This window comes from Vigna unguiculata, chromosome 10 (assembly GCF_037176805.1).
Source record: "Vigna unguiculata cultivar grain cowpea cultivar isolate G323 ecotype 2 chromosome 10, ASM3717680v1, whole genome shotgun sequence".
Lineage (NCBI taxonomy): Eukaryota > Viridiplantae > Streptophyta > Magnoliopsida > Fabales > Fabaceae > Vigna > Vigna unguiculata.
Genome location: NC_140801.1, coordinates 53,577,502 through 53,598,421, shown reverse-complemented (window position 1 = coordinate 53,598,421; position 20,920 = coordinate 53,577,502). Strand labels below are relative to the sequence as shown.

The following is a 20,920-nucleotide window of genomic DNA, read 5'->3' as shown; positions in this document are numbered from 1 at the left end:
CAGATAAATTTAACAAAATCTGGTTAAAAGAACTAAATTCATACATCTTTTAAGATTAAGAACTAAATTGATATAAAATTTCAAAGAGAGACTAATTTCAAACTTCCCTTATACCAAAAACATATTTAACCCTTTTTAAAATAACCGTTAAAAATAAATTATTTAAAAAATAATTAATTTTTGAAATAATGATTAAGAGTAAAACTGGAATAATGAAGTGTAAATACAAAAGATATCTTTTTATATATTATTATAAATTAATAATAATAAAAATAATAATATTATTATCATTATAATTCTTATTTATTTGTATCATTTTTTATTATTATTTTAATTAATAATAATAGTGTTAATAATATTTCTATTGTATTTGATAATAATATAAGTATATTAATAATATTAATATTTATATATCTAAATTATTATTATTACTATTATTTTTATTATAATTATTGTTATTATTATTATTACTATTTTTCAATTAATAATACAATTAGTATTAATATATTAAAATTATTATTATTACTATTATTAACATTATTATTTGTATTAAAATTATTATTTTAATTAATACTACTGTTACTATTTATATTGACATTGTTTTTGTTATTATTGTTAATAATAATAATAATGTTATTATTATCGTTATTATTTGTGTTTATACTATTTTTATTATTATTAACATTTTTTATTATTATGCCTAATTGTATTATCATTATTTTTATTGTTATTGTTAATATCATGGGTATGTTTATTTTTAACATTATTACTATTATTATTATTATTATTTATAGTATTAATATCATTATTTTAATTAATAATAGTATTATAACATTTCTTCTTATTATTATCATTACTATTTGTATTATTATTATTATTATTAATATTCTTCTTATTATTATTATTATTATTATTATTACTATTAGTATTAACACTATTTGTATTAATTTTTTTGTTATTTCAATTAGTAATAAAGTAATTTTTGTTAGAATAATATAATGATTTTATTAATAATATATAATAAATGTTTATAAATAGTTATACATATTTAAACACTTTAATATAACAAAATTGTAAAACTAATATATAACATTATATATATATATATATATATATATATATATATATATATATATATATATATATATATTACAAACTCAATACATATTATTAATTATTAAGTTTAATCATCTTAACAACAAAATAAATTTTTTTTATTATAATAATTCAATTACGTAAAAGATACATATCAATTCAATCTTCGAATTCAATAATTTATTTTAAGATTTAAATTTAACATACACATATTCAAATTGTGATTATAAATAGAATTCACCAATTATTAATATATTAAGAATTACAAATACAATTCACTAAACATATAACTAAAATAATATATTACTATTAATATGATTAATATTAATAATATTTATTATTATTATTATTATAATCATTAGTATGTCTACATAATTTTATTATTATTATTATTATTAGTATCCTTAGAATTAATAAATATTTAGTAAGTATTTAGTATTATTATTGTTGGTATTAATATTACTGTTGCTATTATTCTATTATTATTATATTTTTAAATTTTTTACGAGATTCATAATATATAATATGATCTCATTTTATTTTGACAATAAAATATGTAAACGTATTTTATATTCCAAAGTTATATTATATATATATAAAACAGCGAATACATAGTCATTGTTGTATTTATGTGTGTTCGCATTTTTTAATTTTCAAGAAAATTAAGTTAAAATCAGTAAAAAATATATAATTAATTTTTAAAATAATTATTAAAAAATAAGATATGTACAAAAAAAATTTAAAATAATGATTTAAGACAAAATAGATTTTTAGAATAAAAATAAAAAGTAAATTATTTTTAAAATAATTAAAAGTAAAACTGATATTATGAAATATGTAAAAAAAAAATTACTTTTTTTATATATTGTTATAAATATATATTAAAATAATTTATGTTTAAATTCATCGTTTTATTATTTCATATTTTGAATTTTTTAAAATATTAGTTTAAGTTTTATATGTTTATGTTAATAAATTTCAACATCAACTTGGATTTGTATTTAGTTTTAACAAGATGCATAATATACCTACAATGATGGCAACATTTACATCTATCTTTGTTTAAAAATTAACCTCAAATTTTTTATTAATGTTACTACAACTTTTTAAAATAAATTACATTTCACAATATTTTATATTTTATTCACATCTAAAAGCACACACATATATATAATCATTGATATTTTATTTACAATATTTTAGGTTTAATTTCATTTTTTTTTTAATTTCATGTAATCATTGATATTTTGTTGTGTTTTAGACAATTTATATGTACGTATGTTTTTATTTAGATTTGTTAATGTGTTATATTTATTTTATAAAAGATCTTGTTACAAAATATGCATTTCATTTTGCTGTTGTAATTTACCACACTAAAAAAAACTTATTTTTAAACTGATAATTGGCATGATTCAATTATGTTATGAAATGTATCGAAATTGTGGTGTGCTTTGTGAATTTATGTATTTATTTACATATTGTATTGAAATTATATCACGTTGTCACAACTTAGTTGTTTTTGTCTTAAAAGTTTATTCAATTTTAATCAAAATGTCTTATCTCAATATATTACAATTTTAATTTTTCTCAACAAATGGTCGACTTTTGACACCACTTCCATTCATTTGTAACGAAATCATTTCAGCATCACCTGAATTCCTTCTTTCATATCAAGTTAGTATGAGTTGTCCTGCCTTGACTCTTTTTTAAACAATTACATATTTTAATAATTTCAAAAATAAATTATATCGGTAGCAAATTGAAAAATAAATATAAAAATGTATCAAAGTATTTTCTTTCTCCAATTTATTATACTTATTCTCTTCTTCAAGTCTTTTTTTTCATGGCCCACCATTTTACCTTAAACATCAACTTAAAATCAATTTACCTAAAGATACCTGTAATTGTACATATTTATTTTATTATCATTTGACATTATCTTTCATAACTATTATTTTTTTAAATATATAAAACTTAAATTTTATTAAAACTATTTTATCTTTTATATAAATTGTCACTCAAGCGGTATCGAACAACCTTTTTCTAGATTATATTAACCCAACCTTTGGAGTAAAGGGAACATAGTAATGCGCGTAATAGGTCTACTGATTTTGTTGGTAAAATTATTGACTGAACATTAAAAATGCACTATATTAATATTTTAAATATTTTTTCCTAATGTTAAAATTAATAATAATCAATATATTTACAGCCAAAAATAAAAAAAAAATAACAGAATCCAAATTCGTCTATTGAATTCCATGATTACACTTTAAGCCATACTTCACAGCTTCAAACTTTTCCATTGTCTCTAAATCGGCATGGACATGGAACGGACATGGCACTTCACTTTTTCTTATTCTGTCTCCACAAAATGCTTCTCTTCCTAATTCCCACTTCTTCACTTTTGTTGTTGTTAGGAATCATTACTATGAAGAATATTAAAAAACAAAAAGTTTTGCTTCAAACATTTAATTTTTTTTAATAATTCGTCTACAATCATTTACCCAACACCAAATAATTCAAAATCCGTCACCCTCTCTTGTGCTAGGCTTTGGACATTGTTCAACAAAAACCGAGAACACCCAACTTTTTACAAATAATCAACCTTTCCTTTCCCTAACATGGTGATGAGATTCCTTGTTTTTTCCCTACTCATCTCAGGCATTCATGCCATATCAATCTCAGAGTTCAACACGAGTTTCAGTTCAGAAGGTAAAGGCCTAATCCAGAGCAATGGACAAGCACAACAACTTCTTGGTACGTCATTTCTTCAGCCTTTAAAGCCAAAAGTTTTTTCTCTTTTTTTTCTTCTTTCAGTGTGGCTTTTAAACTGATGTTGTGATTCATAGGGAAATTGTTATATGGAAGCAATGAAGATGTAACAGAGTTGAAAGAGAAAGTTGATGAAACTGAAAATGGGTACAAAGAAGAAGTAGTGAGTACTAGAAGAACATCACACGGTGGAAGTTCAGGCGGTGGAGGAAAGAAAGGAAAAGCAGGAACCGGTGGCAGTGCAGATGTTAATCGCCGGCCACGTCAGAGTTCTGCGCCGTCAAAGCCTCATTTTTGGATCTCGAAATTTATTCTATGCGTAAGCTTGGCTTTAGTCACATTATTTTCTTTCCACTGGGTCTGATGTAATCTGCCCAGAAAAGAACACACGTTGCTCTTTTTTATTGCTGATAGAAATTATAGACTTCCAAGAATGAAAAGCTGGGAAAACATAAAGCGCAAGATGCAGAGTAAGATAGAAAGAAAGTAGATTTCTGTTATTGCTTTTTCTTTTCCTTTCTCTGCACTCTTATTTTCAAGACGAACTCTGGATGGGGATGACAATTTCTCTATGAACTCTGTAGATTTTTTTGAAGTTTTTATATTTTCCCAATTGTAATTTTGTTTGATTTGCTTTTTATATTAAGTGTAATCTGCTTCTTTTCAGTTTTACCAATCAATTAAGTTTCTCTATTTATTTTCGAAGTTGAGCAAGTTTGATCTTACTATAGACTTTTTTCACCTAAAATTTTCAAATTCGTATTTCTTTAATTCAAATCCACACTTTCTCCTACACGTTACCATTCTTGGTTCATGGTTCAAAGAAAGTTACCAACTTGAGACTCGGTCAGGTTTTACAATAACCTCATTAAGGAAGACATTCCCTTCATTGGAGAATCAGTGTAATAATTTCTGACAGAATGCTATGTAAAAAATATTTTACATTACAGAGATACAATGGAGCTGACAGAAACCTTTCATTTAACATATTTAAAAACAGAGACGTGTGAAGACAATTCTCAAACAAGTCTTAAGCAAACTGTAACGTTAAATTAATCGTTGCTAAAGTTCATGTATGCTTACAGAATACAACACTTATAAGAGAAATGTAGTGTAATGATAACTCAAGTGGAAGTGGTGATGCCATTATCAGTTGCATACCGTTAGGAAAGAAAACGCCAGCGACAATGATTCCTCAAATGTCATACAAGTATTCCTTAAACACCTTCATATGGTCGGGTTGAAGAGCAATTGCCACAGACAAGCTACCATCATTGATCGAGTTTGGAATTATGAAAGATAAACCCTCATAAGCAATTCCACCAGGACCCATGAAAATGGGTCTTCCCCAACCAAAGTCAGCATCATGGATCGGAAGCCGGGTCCAGCTGGTGATGCCAAGATTCGGACATTTGAAAGTGTGTGCGCCACGAACCAGAGCTTTGAGATCAGGTTGCAGCTCTAGATAATCAAGAGCGGATCTCAAATACTCGTTGTCCATTCGCAGCAACGCGTTGTGGATTCTGCTTGCAGCGTACCATGTTGGTTTTGACATGAGATCACCAGCCACGGCGATTGGTGTGGTGGTGAATATGACATTGCCGAAGTAACCCGGTGGAGGAGAGGGTTGAAGCCTTGATCTTCCGTCGGTTGCAATGTACAATTTGGTTTCTTGATCTTCGGGAAGTGCTCTTGCTTTGCACACGCTTCTCCACACGTGTCCTGCCAACATCTCGTAGGAGCTGTAGGTGATTGTGTTGCCATCTTCTTTGGACTTGGCTTTGAGCGTGGAGAGCTGGTCACGTGTGAGCTTGAAAATGGAGACCGCTGCAGTATCAGATTCTGTGGGTGGTTTGGTTTTCATGGCGGGTGGGGGTTTGTATTCGATGTGATCAAAAACGGGTCGAGGTGGGTCTCTGGCACGGAGTATTGTTCTGTCGATGAATGGTGGAATGGAAACATCCAAGCCACGCGCCACATCGGACCACGTGTTGATGAAGTGAAGACCCGAGGCTCCATCTGCTACATGATGCTGCATACCAACTCCAAGTGATGCCCCTCCACATTTGAAGTGCGTTACCTAAAAAATTTTAAAATCAAATTGGGTAGTTATGGTATCATTAAGTATCTAAAATTTTTTTAATATACAAAAAATTTATCCATTTCCAAAATTTTTCTATGTATTTATATTTATTATAATTAATACAAATAAATAACAAATTCTCAATTTTAATCTGGAGATCTTATAGTTTTATTTTTATTTTGCCAATATACATCCTCCTTCGTAAATTTTAAAAATTTTATCCATTTCCAATATTTTGTTTCCTAATTGCTCCGATCGTAAAAATCCCGCAAAAAAAGTTACATTTTTGACGTAGAAATTTGGAAGCTGTAAGCGGGAATATTAATTGCTTCTGTTTCTCCTTTCACACACGACGCATGGGTCTTGCTACCAAGAACGTCAACTCGTAACTCAACATTATTACTATTATGATTTTCATTATCTCTCTTTTAAATTATTATAAGCATAATAATTTTATTATTTTCTTACAAATAAACTAGTCTCTTCTAAATTCCATGACTTCTGGTGACGTCTGAGTTTATGTGAAATAAAATAAAAGAAAGCGTACTAAGGTCAATATACGTTCTCGTTTGGTAAGTTAATTTTTGACTTAAGTTTGGCGGATAATTAATCAAAGTATGCAAGCAAAGCCAAACAACCAAAAGTAGCACCTAACAGAGAAAATAAAAAGAAGTATAGTAAGAGAAGAAACGAAACGCAAAACGCACCTGTAACACCAAGAGGGGATAGGTTTCGATCCCTTGCGAATAATCCACGGCGGGGATGAGCTGCCGGAGCTCAAGGGTGGGTGCAAAGTCCCCGAAGTCGTCGATGACGGCGCCGGTGTCCGCCTCCACGAAGAGAACCCCCTGACCGTCGCAATCAATCTCCACGCGACCGTCTTCGTCTCGCCGGAGCCTCCCCGCCATTGGATAGAACGGCACCAGCACCTTGCTCAATGCCTCCTTCAGAACCTTCCCGTCGAAAAAGTTGGACGCGCCGTTCGCTCTGTAGAAGTAGACGCTGGGCGTGTGGAAATTCGGCACCACCAGGTCCACGTTCGAGTTCCACACCACCCGCCGCTCCTCCTCTTCCGCCGGCCGCACCATCGTCGATTCCTTCACGTTGATGATCATCTCTCTTATCCAAAATGCTCCCACTATATATCAATCATAAAATTATTAACGATAAATACTATAATATAACTCAATCCATTGATGAACTTCTTTTCATTGCATCATCTCAATAATTTGTTCCTTCAAAACCTACACACCACACACACGAGTCTCCAATATAATACTCAACCCTAATTGTCAATTGCTGTCATTCTTACACTGCTGCCAACTTTTCATTTTTAAATATTTACATTTATATTTCGCCACAGTACCACACTAACTACAAAACTGGTTATATAGAATCATGAAGAACTAAAACTATAACTAAAATGAAAATTAGCACAGACAAAAAATAAAAGATGGATTGAATTAGTAAATGTGTTAATTAAGAAAGGTAGTTATTATATATCGTCATTTATTTGTATTAATAATGTTTAGTAACAAGATTAAGTGGCATTTGATTTAATGAAGCAACAGAAAAAAGAGAAATAAGCATGGAGGAAGAGGAAGAAGAAGAAGAAGAGAGTATACCTGGTGTTGTGCGATGTTGGTCGCTGGGTTGGAAGTGGAAGGTGTCGTAGTTTTTAAGCAAAACGAAGAGAGGTTGAGTCACTCACCAACCACGCCCACGGCCTCCACCAATAGTAAGACGCCACGTCACTCACAGCACCATGCTGTTTCGCATCAGAAGTTGGTGAGACGGAGACCTTCCCTTTTCCATTTTTATTTTTTTTCAAATAAATTCCTTTATCGTATAAAATAAAATAAAAAATAATAAAAAAATGGTTGCACTGTGTTGTGTTGTATGATTGTGGTGAGTTGAGGGTGGTGTGGTATGGAGTGAGTCACCAACTCCTAACAATAGCATAGGAAGAGTGGTGTGGTGGGTCCGTGTTCCCTTGACACTCAAAGTGCCGTGTTTCGTTCTTTCTGACGTCACCCACTCGCAACCTCCCACGCGTGTCTCCACGCATCTTTTTAATCAATAAAACCAAATCCACAACTAAGATACAATCGTTTCTAATTATCTTAATAATAATTATAATTTAATTTAGGGTTAAATATATATTTTTTTCTTAAATTTTTAGTGAAATTTAAAATTAGTTTCTTTTAGAAAATTTTGATCAATTTAGTCTTTCATTCTTATAGATGCAATGTGTGAATTTAGTCTTTTTAACTAAATTTTATTAAATTTATCTAACATTTCAAACACATTTCAAGATAATATTTGAATTGTTTATCCTATTTAATACATTTTCTATTCAATATTAACTCAAATATTATCGTAAAATATGTTTGAAATGTCAACTAAATTTAACAAAATTTGATTACAATAGTTAATTCTACACTTTTAAAAAAATAAATGATTAAATTGGTCAAAAATTAAAAAAAAAAACCAGTATCAAATTTCAGATAGTAAAAATATATTTAACTCTCTTAATTTAATATGTTTAGTATGATACGATTATTGTAAAATTTTGCGAGTCAAATTTACTTTTCACTTTTCCCTGTACACTTACCTACCCATTTGTCTTTCTATAATACTTCTTTAATTTAAATAAAGCGTAACATCGGAACATACTCCTATTAATACACTAACTCATTTAGATATTGGGTAACAAAATTACTTTTTTGGAAAAAATAAACAGTAACCTTTCTAGAATATCACGATGTACATGTTTATGTTTCTTTAGGATTATGATTATTCTGAATGGGCATAGCATAAATTTTAATAATTTAAGCCACTGACTCCATTAAACGCGTGATTCTGTGTTACTAAGATCTTATCTTATCTTTTAATTGGTTTCATCATATCTGTATTTATTTATTTATCTAGTATTAATGTAATAATAAATTTAGATAGTTACTAGAATATTTAAATTGTTTTTAATAATATTAAAAGAGTATCTTGAATAATAAATATAATAAATCTAGATAATGAATAAAAAATATTCGCATACATTCGTGGTAAGAGAAAAAAACTTTTTTTTTATATTTGAAAATAATGTGAATTTAATTAACATGGAAAATAAAAGAAGATAAATTTATACCCATATTAAATTAAATGGTAAAAAGTTTAATCTCATTGTTAAGTTACGTTAATCAAGTATACGGCCTTGCTATAATCATACTACTTTTTTCTTTTAGTCACTAGTTATGCTAGATATTGAATGATAAAAATTCAAAATAAGTACTAAACCAATCAAAAAGCAAAGTAAATTTTAAATTAGCGAATCAAGTTAATTTTAAATTAGTAACTTTAAGAAAATAAAATAATAAAATTATTAAATTTAAAATATAAAGTCTAAAACGAATCTTATCAAAAAGATTTAAAAAAAACTATTAGTAGATTAAAAATTAGAAGGTACTATATCTTGTCATAGTTATGTTTTGATTCTGCTGGGTCTTGTGAAGCCCAAATTCAAGTACATCCACACACAGTAATCACTTTTTTTTATTCTTCTCAAAGCATGCACTTTTCTGCAATAAAAAACATTCACACGTGCTTTTAGAACCAAACCGTAATTTAGCATATAACTGAATAATAAAAAATATTTCAACTTAAGTTAATCTTCCACCTTTCTAAAAATTTTGAAAAATATAACTGAAATAGATATTCAGCTTTTATTATTTTAAAAATAGACAAACATATACAAAATTATTTCCTAACTCCAATTTTGTAAGTAAAGTGAAAGTGAAGTAAAAATAAGATAAATTTTACATTTATTATGTTTTTTTAAGTATTTAAAATTATTTTATTTTATTTATTTGAAATAGCTTGCAAAATTCTTAAATTTATTTTTTTTAAATTATTTTATCTAAACAAATCATTTTAATGTAGAAATATCCTCATAAATTACCTTATCAAACACAAATTTTTTTAATTATTATAATTAAATTTCTATATTCTCATAAACTAATATTTATATAAGAAACTAAATCTTATCCAATATCTTATATACAAAATTAAATCTTAAATTTAAAAGTCGTACACACCGTATCAATAAACTACAGTAACCCCTCTTATAACATCACTTTTAAATCTAAGAGTTCAAGACCCTACATTAAAAATAAAAAATGTTCTAAGTTAATATAACATCTTACTTTGTTAATGTACTATTAACGATAAAAGTTATTTATTTAGTAAAAGCTATTTTATTTTAAGATTAAATATATTTTTAATTCTTGAAATTTGATTTAAAATTTGTTGTAAGTGACATCAATTATATCGTGAGAGAAATTAGGAGATCAAATGAATTGGATCATAATTGAGTCGTGATGCTAAAACTTAGTATTTTTAAGTAATTTTTTTTTTGCTATGAATATAACATGTAACATATATGATCATTAAGCATTTCATAAAGTAAGAAACTGAACAGGGGTGGTACAATTGCACTGTTTCCTTAGCTTTAATCTTGTTATTCGAAGAGCAAACAAAGTACTCATAACACAATTTCATGCACACTCTTAACCAAACTAAGAAAGAAGAACAAACTTTCAATAATAATAATAATAATAATATTATTATTATTATAATTATAAGAACGTTATATTCAATTTCAACATTTGACCCGTGCAACACGCACGGATTTATTAAAAATAAAAATTTATTAAATATTCGTAAGAATGTATTTTATTTTATTATATATAAAAGTAACAAAATTTATGTAATTTATTCTGATTATTAAAATGTATTTGAATTCGTAATTTTTTTATGTAATTTGAAATATTATTTTATATAATTTGTAATTCAAGTTTGAAAATTTTGCAAATTTTCTTATAATTTCAAAATAATTTATTGATCTTTTAACTATTTCTCATTTGGACTCTACTCTTTTTGTTAACAGATATAAGTAAGAATCTGTTTGTAGTCCAACCTTAAGCCCAAAACCAACTATAAACTAAATTATTCATATTTTTTACACCCCTCGACATATACCATTCTCACCCCTCCTTTTTAAGTTAGCTATCTTCCTTTCGCAAAACTAAATCTAATAAAAAAAACTCATACATGTATTAACATGTGATACATTTTCAACGTTGTTTATATAGATTTAACAAAAATATATAATTACATTAAATATTATAAAATAAAAACCAAATTGAATCATGAAAAAGAAAAAAATATTGTTTAAAGATTTTCTTACAAAAATATGGATCAATCAAATGATTTAATCTTATATCTATTAATTTTTATATGTAAGTGGGATTTGTTATTATCATCTGCATAATAACAAGCATACAAAAACCTATAAATAATGTGCATATGGAATATTTCAACTTAATATTCATTCTATATTCAAGTATTGAGAAAAAAATCTATTACGATTTAAGCGTTAAGTCTTTCTAAATGATTTTTTTCATATTTTTAATGATTTAAACTTGGATATAAGTAAAATACAAATTCAACCACCTTGGATGAACTTAGAAAAAATTTCCGGTGTGAATAATATGTTAAATTGAATTATATTTTTTAATTACTTTCGCATACTTATTTGACCACATATAACAGATATCCTTACTTATATTAGTTTAATAAATAAAACTGATCCACTTTTATCGCAAAAATACATTTACTTTGTTACTTTAACATCATCCTTCTCAAACAAAATTGCATATCATGTAATTAAAATTAAAGTTTGTAATTAGTAGCTACTTTAATTTTTAATATAATAGATTATAAAATAAGGAAAAATATATAGTACATAGATATAATATTACATCAGCAAAAGTAGCATTTTGATGCTATCAAAATTATGACTACATGCACGCCACGTGTATGTTCGTTAGCACTCTCTCTGCACTTTTCAAGACCCAACGTTCTTATCCATCCTTTTCATCTTAATTTTGTTTATCAGGTTTTTCAATTTTTATGGAAAATAGTTTAAAAAATTAAGTCATGTTTCCTTCCAGAGCACAATCAAACCTTCAGAAACATTTCTTCATTGTAAATTGTTATCTATGGTTGTGCTTTATAATAAGTATTTTAAATAATAATCTAAATTATGGATGCTATATAACACAATTTTCAAATATTTACAAAAATTTTATACTCGTTGAAATATGTGAATTTTAATAAGTTTATTTAATATTTCGTACGCATCTCAGAATTGTATTTGAGTTGTTTATATTGTTTGATATATTTTTTTTAATTTAAAATTAATTACTATTATGAAATACGTTTGAAATATTAAATAAATCTAACAAAATTTGATTAAAATAACTAAATCTACATATTTTAAAGGATAAAAATTTAAATTAATCTAAAATTTTAAAATAAATTAATTCCAAAATTGTCAAATATTAACCCTTCAATATATAATAAATTGTATGGTCTTCCGTCCCTACTATAATTTCCCAAATGGATAGTCATTGCAACTTGCATTGCTAGTTATTAATATCTTGATGATACATCAATTCAATCAATCCGATTACATACATAAAATAAATAGCGATGTTTTGTATTATTAATTTAATAAAATTTTTATTTTTGTACTCGTTCAATTAATCCAAATTTTATATTTTATACTCATGTAAACCATTTACAATCAATGATATCCGTTTACAACTATTTAGACTAAAAATAGTATTTTCATATTTTTAAAATTTTTAAAATAAGTTATATCTTATCATTTAATCCAAAACAATCAGGTTTAATTGGATTATTTGTTGTCTAAATTCTGTATTTGTGTAATTTTAGCCTTTCTATTTTTTTGATTCTGGATATAATTAAATGATTACAAAATTAAGGTTAGAGATAAAAAAGACTAAAAAATTTATGTAATTATTGTAATGCTTTGAAATCTAATCCCACGTTTCTAGCAATAGAATAAAATCCAAGATTGAAATATCTAATCTAAACAAAACTAGTTCCTAATTATAAGCTAGTAATAACCACAAAATATCTATTTTTTTAATTAATATGTATATCCATTAATGATAAGAACTGACATATACCAAAATAAGTCAAAGAAGACAATACGCTAATCCGATAAATACATTTAACTTATTAGTTTTTTTTAAGGTAACACTTTATATATTTTGAATCTCTAAATGACATATTTAATACATGTGCGAGAAATTTTAATAATATTTTGATATTGGAAAATTTGTTTATCTTCGTCCCGAAAGATTCCCAATTTTGAAAATCTAAACAATAATCACATATTTAAGGATTTTTATTAGTATAACAACAAAATAAAAAGGTGAGTGACGTGTCACATAATCAAAATAGGAGGGTTGAAAGGATATCCACTAGCATATCCTTCGTTCAAGATAAGCTCATATATTTTTATCATCAACTAATAAACTTATTTTTTTAATAATAAAAACAATTTATATATTGACAACAAAATTAGATTGTGTGAAACAAGCTAATTGGGAAGAATTTAGAAAAGCAATCTTGAAACTAGACCGGGTAAAAACTAAAAATAATATAAAATAGTTGTGAAGATGAAAAAAAAAAGGAGGTGTAGAGAGTAAAATTGCGAGGAAAAAGTAAAAACCTAAACGAGGAGAAGAAGATAAGATAAGCACAGGAATAACAACAACAACAATGTGTGTCTCTGTCAGATTTGTTTTGGCACACTCCTTTTCTGTCTCGAAACCCTAAATATGTGCATCCACGTCACCCTTGACTCAATGGATAAGAACTGTGAATTGCTCCCACCTCAGATTCTCACATTTCACCATTAATTTCTTTTTCTATATAAATCCCTTTCACCCCTTTCATCTGCTCTACAATTATTATTATTATTTGCAATCCAAAATCAACGCAAATTTTCAGCTTCCGACAGATTCCCCGTCAATTCAACTTGCCGTGTTCATTGATCCATTCTCAACAATATCTCCCTCCATCAAAACATCAAAGTTTCGTTATTTATAGCCAGAGCCTTTCTGGGTGCTTCTGAGATTTTCTCTTCTGAGATTATTTTCTGTTCGATATTTTTCGTTCTCGGAGATTTTCGGAATTAAGCCCTTTTCTGCGAAAATGGCTGCTGCTGCGACTGCTGGGGTTGTTGGTGGTAATGCTTCGTCTGCTTCCTGGATGCAATTCAAAGGCAAGGAAAGGAAGCATGCCAAAATCAACAGATCTAGGGTTTGTTGCTCCTATTATTCTTCTTCTTCTGTGATGGATCCTTACAAAACCTTGAGAATACAACGAGGTGCCTCTGAATCTGAAGTCAGAAAGGCTTTCCGACAACTCGCTCTGCAGGTTTCAATCCCAACCTTAATTTTTCCTTTCTCGTATTTTCGACATGTCTTTTGTTTCATGGATTCGATTGATTGATATCTGGTTTACCTGTTTTGATCTTGAATTTTTCAATGATTAATTAGTTTCTGTTGTTGTACTGTGTTTGCTTCAGTACCATCCAGATGTATGCAGAGGAAACAATTGCGGGGTGCAATTTCACGAAATCAACGAGGCTTATGATGTAAGTTATTTACCCTACTTTTCCCCCTTTTCCAGATTTCAGATACTCTAATGGAAACTTGTTTATCTCAGTAGTTTCAATAATAAACTGCTAAAAGTGTAACTAATAATTGAAATTGCATAATTTTTTGTTTGTTTAATATATCTGAGAGTGGAGCGATTATATTATTTGGTTTGGTTGTGCTGGGCCACACCAAAGTTTTGAACTTTATTGAGCTAATTGGGATTATTGAATTGCAGATTGTGATAGCTAGGTTGAGAGGAGAATCAAGTGCGACAGAAACTTACGAAAGTATATATGATAACGACAATGATGAGTCACTGAGAGGAATGAACGATCCAGATTGGGACATGTGGGAGGAGTGGATGGGGTGGGAAGGAGCAGGAATCCGTGACTACTCCTCTCATATTAATCCATACATATGAATATTTTGACCTTTTTTTTCTTTTCTGTTCATAATTATTAGTCTTTTGAATAATCATCATCATCCACACCAAATCGTGTGGTTGGTGTGCTGTGTACAGAGTCCAAGTTGGAGTAATGTAAATTCCTCTATGTATAATTGAAGTTGAGGAAAATCCTTAATATGACAAGTGACAAAAATTGTCATTATTTAAGCTTTAAAATAAATACAAATATATTATTATTGCATATAAATTGAGCCAACTTTGTTGTGTATTAAAAAAGGTTTCCACAAGGAAAGAAAAGTTGTTGAATGCATGAACAATGTGCAGTGTATAATAAGAGAGGTTTGGAATCATATAAAGTCATAAATGCTAACCCTTCAACCCTACGTTGTTCTTTCTTTGTATGGTAGTTTGCCCGTCACAATCTGTCGATACTTTGTTTTTGTTTTATTCTAATAAAATGGAATTGATTTTTCAATATATAAATTAAAATAATCTTATCCCGGGTATGGATATGTCGTTAGAAAAAAAAGGTGCTACTAATAGTATATTTTACATCATTCACTTATTCAATTATTTTCTATACACAATGATTTCGATGAATGAAAATATGAAAATGATCGTTTCAATAGGTATGACTTCTCTATTGGTATGTACTTAAATCAAGACAATGTAGTAAATTGATTTGGATTTTAATTAAATTGAGTTTCGCTTCAATTTTGTCTTGAAACTCGGTTTAAAATATTAGAAGGGAGTTGTTTTGACCGAGTGAAACCCAATCAAAAGATAATATTCATATTTTAAGTTGAGTATTGATAGGTAAAATAACTTATTTAGATGCGCTGAAAAATATCAAATGAGGTCAGAGATGTTATTATCATATTTTAAGGAATTAAAATATAAAGTAAATGTATTAGGTAGAGAGTTTCAAAGATTAAGTATGAGAGAGTATCTATCATATCAAGTATTTTGTGGAACTCCGAACATTGAACAATTGCACCAAAACATTGACCTAAACAATACTTACATGGAAACTTGATAATTTTATAAGTGTTCACATACACACCCACCGGTATTTTTATTATTATAAGATACGTATACAAACAGGTATTAAATGATGTTAATATTTTAAGTACATTAAAATTAAATCGAATTAGTATTATGCCATTCTAATGAATTTTCTTCTAAAATTTCATAATAAAATAACAAAAGTTCTAATTTAGTTTTTTGTCCTCAAAATTGAGATCAAAATGAATTGAACCCACTAGACTGAACAAAGCTAAATTGGATGGACCGAACCAAATTGAATCGAATCAAATCAAATCAGACCGGATCAAATCGGATTAGGTTGGATCAGACCAGATTGAAGAGACCAGACCGGATCAAATCAAAGAGAGTCGTACCGGATCAAATCAAAGAGAACCGGACCAGATCAAAGAGAACCAAAACGGACCAGGTATTTGTTTTTTCTCTTATAATTTTTTAAAAATATTTTATAACTTTATCAACTATTTTATTAATATTTTCAAAATTAATAAATATTTTAATTGTTATGAAATTTTATTTGTGTAATTATATAATATTATATATATATATTTCAATTTATCCTATTAATAATTAATACTGTAAATATAACCCTAACATACGATCTTGAAAAAAATATAAGATTAACTTCAACTCTGAAATCTTCATCTCCAATTATGAGGGGCGAGGCTCAAACATGAAGATGATCAAAATAGTAGCAGAAGAGGGGTCATTTCAATAGGGTGCCATTTTCTGAAATAATTGCCTATGCTTATATTCTGCATACCTAACCAATTTTATTATATAAGGAAAATTTCTTATACATCATTAGTTTTTTTTCCCAAATCAAAAGACCGATTTATCAGTACAGGACAGTGGCAAAAGAAAAATGGATCTCCATCCCAAAGAATAAAACCAGAGAGAAAAGGACATCCAACAAACATGTAATGCCTTTTAATTAAAAGTCTTTAACTTATCATTTAGCAGAAGCAGAACTGGATGAAAGTCTTTGGCTCCTTGCTTTATCAGCTTTTTCCAAGTAATCTTGGTGAGACTGGTGTTTACTCCCTGCAATCAAATGGAGGTATCATATAAGAAAATTCTAAATCTAAAACCCATTTAAACTATCTAAATGTGGCAATCGAAACAACATATCAAAAAGAAAAACATCATTGAAGGCACTACAGTAATTTTTGATGAAATCTAATTTATTTTTCTGGATTTCAAACCCATGCACTAAATGACAGCATAGGTGAAATGCATTTGTGTCAGGATCATTTCAAATTATATGGTCATGAAATGACATAGCATGCACATGAACAGAACAGATCTACCAAATTGTTTTGGCATGCATTGGTATGATGCTAATCCCTCAGAAGCTCAGACAATGGAGCAATTTTAGAGGACCCTTTTAGCAATTGCCTTTCTTAGGATCTGAACAATCCCAAAAAGCATCCAATTTTTGTTCAACAGACCAATTATTAGGTAGAGAGTGTCAAAGATTAAGTATCAGAGAGTATTCTACTGACTGTGGAACTCCGAACATTGAGCAATTTCATCAAAAACTCAGGTTAAAAACCAACACGAGAAAGTTTGCTGTTACGAAATGCCAAACCACCATTGACAGAATTTTATATGTTCGTGAATCCTATACAAGGTGCTAGCAATACTCTCCTGACATAAATTTACTTTATTCCATCAAGTCTTTTCTTCTTAAACAAAGTCTAATTAATTTCACCCAGTTTCAAGTCTAATTTAAGTAGCAAAATGGCACATCTAATATTAGAACATCAACAAGAACATACACAACCACTTTGGTGAAGCAAAATATCTAAAACACCCAGCTAATATGTGAGTACCACACCTTTCAATCAACACAGAAGATCAAACTCAAGCCACCAGCTCCACGAGGTTTCATTGAACTAAACATATTTCCCTTTTCAATTTTCAACAATCAATTGAAGATTTTCTTATCCCTAATTAGACTTGCAAACTTCATTCAACAACCTCCAAACCCGACCTCTTGCAAAGGAACATGTCAAATTTTTTGTACATTGCAAATGCTATATAAGAGGGTTACAATATCATACGAGTTCAAATCGTAAGAAAATCAATAGCACTAAGATTTGAGCTTTACACATAACATGGATGACAGAAGCAAATCATTGATAATGGCAAGAAAAGTTCAGAACTTTGAAAGCGATCAAAAATTTACACCGAAGGGGAATAGATAATATTTATAAAAGAAATCAATTAGAATAAAAAAAAAGAAAAGGTGTACCTCGATTCATAAAGAACCATGGGACGCTAAAGACAGCGGTGATGAGAGTTAAACCAAGGAAAACATGTTTCTTGTCACCGCTATGGAGATAGTAATTGATCTTCGACCTAAATCCTCCTCCAACGTTGCCACCGCTGTTGGATTTTGCGTCGCTGCTCATCTTCCCTTCGCACCTTTCACTCACAGTTCAGACCACTAAAAAAACCCTAATTTCCTTTCATTCAAAAAACCCAATTTTTCCTTTTTAGGCTTCATTAAACTTTTCTTGATTGTATACTATATTGAATGAGATGAAAAAATATTCTAATAAATTATATTTGAAATGAAATATAACAAAAGGATGAAATAAATCATAAAATATGAATTTAAATAAATTCTTTTAAAATGTTTTTAAATTTTTTAGTTCAGTTTATTATTTATGGTAAAAAGTAAAATAAAAGTGAGATAAAATCGTAGAATGACATAGGTGGTGTGCGGTTATTTCTTAAAAAATTCATAAATATTGTGGAAAAAAAATGCACCAAGAAATACAATTTTTAAGTTTTGTGTAAATGGGTAATCAACCCTTTTATTATTGTTATGAATGCTTAACATTTGAGAACCCAAAAAAAAAAAAAATCATGGAAAAGATTTAACTCAAATGAAATAACAATCACATTTCAGTCATAGTTATTTTCTTTAGGAAAAAATGAATTGCAGTAATTAAAAATTTACTATTTTTTAATAATAATTAGTATATACATTGGCATTGTAAACATAAATGTACATTATCATGTAACTATAAATTATTATATACAATGCATTTTAAAGTTTACAATAATAATAAATTTCACTTATTATTACCTCCAATTCATACCATTCTTTAATATTCCGTACCTAAACAAAAAATATCATGCATTAATCTTTAATTAAAAGACCCAAGTTTTAACCATTAACATTAACATCAATAAAATCACTCTTTTTATTATACGAAAGGTTCGTACTCAACCAAAAAAATTCCAGAAATAGTTATTTTAATAAGTTAGATAATGTAACTAAAAAGTAACACAAAACTATTATAACAGAGTCACAGTAATACAGCGAAGCAGAAGTGTATTGCTCCAAAAGTCTCAACTTGTTTGGCCCAAATGCAATAATTGTTGTCCTTTACCCTTCACCTCTGTTTCTAAAAAGTAACACAAAACTACACTAAACACATAACAGAACTCCAACAGAACAGAACAGAGCAGAAAAGAAAAAGAGATGAGAGGTTCATGGAAGCTCACATGTTCCCTCATTCTTCTCATCTCCGCCGTCGCCACCGCCACCGACCACATTGTCGGCGCCAATCGTGGCTGGAACCCTGGCCTCAACTACACACTCTGGGCCAACAACCACACTTTCTACGTCGGCGACCTTATCTGTCAGTGAAACTCTCTCTTTCTCAGTTCTACCTTTCTACCAACACTCTTCTCATATACTCATTCCAGATCCTTCTCTTAACCTCACAGATCTGAAAAAAAATTCTTCATTTTTACCTTCTTCACTACACCTTACAGATCTAAACATACTTTCTATTTTCCACATGCTTCCTCTGTTTTTTCCTGGGAGTAGCAAGTAGTAAAAAAGTCAACTTTTTTTTTTCTTCTTCTCATTCTTCTTTTGTTGCCATGTTTTCTTAACAGCATTCAGGTACCAGAAAAACCAGTACAATGTGTTTGAGGTGAACCAAACTGGGTATGACAACTGCACCACAGAAGGGGCAGTGGGAAATTGGAGCAGTGGCAAGGATTTCATCCCTTTGAATAAGGCCAAGAAATATTACTTCATTTGTGGGAATGGCCAATGCTTCAGTGGAATGAAGGTTTCTGTTACTGTTCTTCCTCTTCCTCCACCTCCCACCTCTGCAATTTCTGCTGAACATTCAACGCCACACTCTGCTTCTTCTCTGCTCTTCAAACGCTCTCTGTTGCTTTCTTCTCTTTTGGCTTGTTTTGGATCTGTCTTCATGTAGCAACTGTTTCTCATTCTTTTCTCTTTCTTTTCTCTATTGTTGTATTGTTTCTTGTTTGTTTTTGTTTCTGATTCACGCCTCTTAAATCCCAATGTATGCTTGTTTTGTTAATCCTGAAATTGAACATCTCCGATTCTCGCTACTCGAGTCTTCTCAGTGCTTTCGTTACAGAAAAAGAGAATTTGGACTTCAAATAACTCTGTTAATCATAATGCTTTCTATGTTTAATGGAGGAAGAAGCAGAGAAGAGAAAAATAACACACTTATCTCTGTAAGATTCTAATAATGGAAAAAGCATGGGACATGTGGAGATTCCTCAAAATCATGCTGCAGATGTCCAACGCTGTCCGTGTTAGGTCCAACAAGTTTGGATAAAACATATCCTAAAAATGAATTATGAATTAAACAAAGTGTTAGCAGTTATTAGGATCGTTACAAAATAGATTTTCTCCTTTGTTTTGTTTGATTTGATTTGAATGTTTTCCAACATTCTCTCCAGGTCCCAAAGAGAATAGGATCAAAATACTCATTCCATCACAACCACATTAAGAGGAAAATTCAGCATGTGAAGCTATTTTCTTTTTCCAATCTTGAACAATGCATGTTTATCTTGATATAATATCTATCTATTTGACCAATAAATATGTTAAACAATATGACTTAACAAGATTTATTTAATTTTATTAACTTAAGAGGTTAAAATATATTCAAATGATTAAATATTGATAATTTG

General features: G+C 28.7%; 5 protein-coding genes across 5 annotated transcripts; 3 read left to right on the top strand and 2 right to left on the bottom strand.

The window, feature by feature from the left end:
• Nucleotides 1-3,583: 3,583 nt before the first annotated feature.
• On the top strand, nt 3,584-4,483 carry LOC114167380 (uncharacterized). The gene is made up of 2 exons (XM_028052462.2): nt 3,584-3,855; nt 3,948-4,483. The coding sequence occupies exons 1-2, from the start codon at nt 3,720-3,722 to the stop codon at nt 4,232-4,234; spliced, it is 423 nt and encodes a 140-aa protein (XP_027908263.1). The 5' UTR covers nt 3,584-3,719; the 3' UTR covers nt 4,235-4,483.
• A 417-nt stretch (nt 4,484-4,900) lies between these two features.
• On the bottom strand, nt 4,901-7,721 carry LOC114167094 (shikimate O-hydroxycinnamoyltransferase-like). Its single transcript, XM_028052039.2, has 3 exons — nt 7,579-7,721; nt 6,661-7,091; nt 4,901-5,950 (listed from the first exon to the last, which is right to left on the bottom strand). Exons 2-3 carry the CDS (start codon nt 7,066-7,068, stop codon nt 5,066-5,068), a joined length of 1,293 nt encoding a protein of 430 aa, XP_027907840.1. The 5' UTR covers nt 7,069-7,091; nt 7,579-7,721; the 3' UTR covers nt 4,901-5,065.
• Nucleotides 7,722-13,780: 6,059 nt separating this feature from the next.
• On the top strand, nt 13,781-15,095 carry J8 (Chaperone DnaJ-domain superfamily protein). The gene is made up of 3 exons (XM_028050294.2): nt 13,781-14,263; nt 14,415-14,483; nt 14,723-15,095. Exons 1-3 carry the CDS (start codon nt 14,039-14,041, stop codon nt 14,906-14,908), a joined length of 480 nt encoding a protein of 159 aa, XP_027906095.1. The 5' UTR covers nt 13,781-14,038; the 3' UTR covers nt 14,909-15,095.
• A 1,567-nt stretch (nt 15,096-16,662) lies between these two features.
• On the bottom strand, nt 16,663-18,464 carry LOC114166493 (uncharacterized). The gene is made up of 2 exons (XM_028051233.2): nt 18,195-18,464; nt 16,663-16,981 (listed from the first exon to the last, which is right to left on the bottom strand). The coding sequence occupies exons 1-2, from the start codon at nt 18,352-18,354 to the stop codon at nt 16,890-16,892; spliced, it is 252 nt and encodes an 83-aa protein (XP_027907034.1). The 5' UTR covers nt 18,355-18,464; the 3' UTR covers nt 16,663-16,889.
• Nucleotides 18,465-19,319: 855 nt separating this feature from the next.
• On the top strand, nt 19,320-20,329 carry LOC114166411 (early nodulin-like protein 17). The gene is made up of 2 exons (XM_028051144.2): nt 19,320-19,596; nt 19,859-20,329. The coding sequence occupies exons 1-2, from the start codon at nt 19,437-19,439 to the stop codon at nt 20,185-20,187; spliced, it is 489 nt and encodes a 162-aa protein (XP_027906945.2). The 5' UTR covers nt 19,320-19,436; the 3' UTR covers nt 20,188-20,329.
• The last annotated feature ends 591 nt before the right edge of the window (nt 20,330-20,920 follow it).

Excerpts from the sequence above, each read along its gene's own strand:
- LOC114167380 (XM_028052462.2), top strand. The coding sequence starts at position 3,720 with ATGGTGATGAGATTCCTTGTTTTTTCCCTACTCATCTCAGGCATTCAT. Across the intron at positions 3,856-3,947 it reads ACAAGCACAACAACTTCTTG|GGAAATTGTTATATGGAAGC; the intron begins GTACGTCATTTC and ends TGTGATTCATAG.
- LOC114166493 (XM_028051233.2), bottom strand. The coding sequence starts at position 18,354 with ATGAGCAGCGACGCAAAATCCAACAGCGGTGGCAACGTTGGAGGAGGA. Across the intron at positions 16,982-18,194 it reads ATGGTTCTTTATGAATCGAG|GGAGTAAACACCAGTCTCAC; the intron begins GTACACCTTTTC and ends ATTTGATTGCAG.
- LOC114167094 (XM_028052039.2), bottom strand. The coding sequence starts at position 7,068 with ATGATCATCAACGTGAAGGAATCGACGATGGTGCGGCCGGCGGAAGAG. Across the intron at positions 5,951-6,660 it reads ATCCCCTCTTGGTGTTACAG|GTAACGCACTTCAAATGTGG; the intron begins GTGCGTTTTGCG and ends AAAATTTTTTAG.
- J8 (XM_028050294.2), top strand. The coding sequence starts at position 14,039 with ATGGCTGCTGCTGCGACTGCTGGGGTTGTTGGTGGTAATGCTTCGTCT. Across the intron at positions 14,264-14,414 it reads TCCGACAACTCGCTCTGCAG|TACCATCCAGATGTATGCAG; the intron begins GTTTCAATCCCA and ends TGTTTGCTTCAG. Across the intron at positions 14,484-14,722 it reads AAATCAACGAGGCTTATGAT|ATTGTGATAGCTAGGTTGAG; the intron begins GTAAGTTATTTA and ends ATTGAATTGCAG.
- LOC114166411 (XM_028051144.2), top strand. The coding sequence starts at position 19,437 with ATGAGAGGTTCATGGAAGCTCACATGTTCCCTCATTCTTCTCATCTCC. Across the intron at positions 19,597-19,858 it reads CTACGTCGGCGACCTTATCT|CATTCAGGTACCAGAAAAAC; the intron begins GTCAGTGAAACT and ends TTTTCTTAACAG.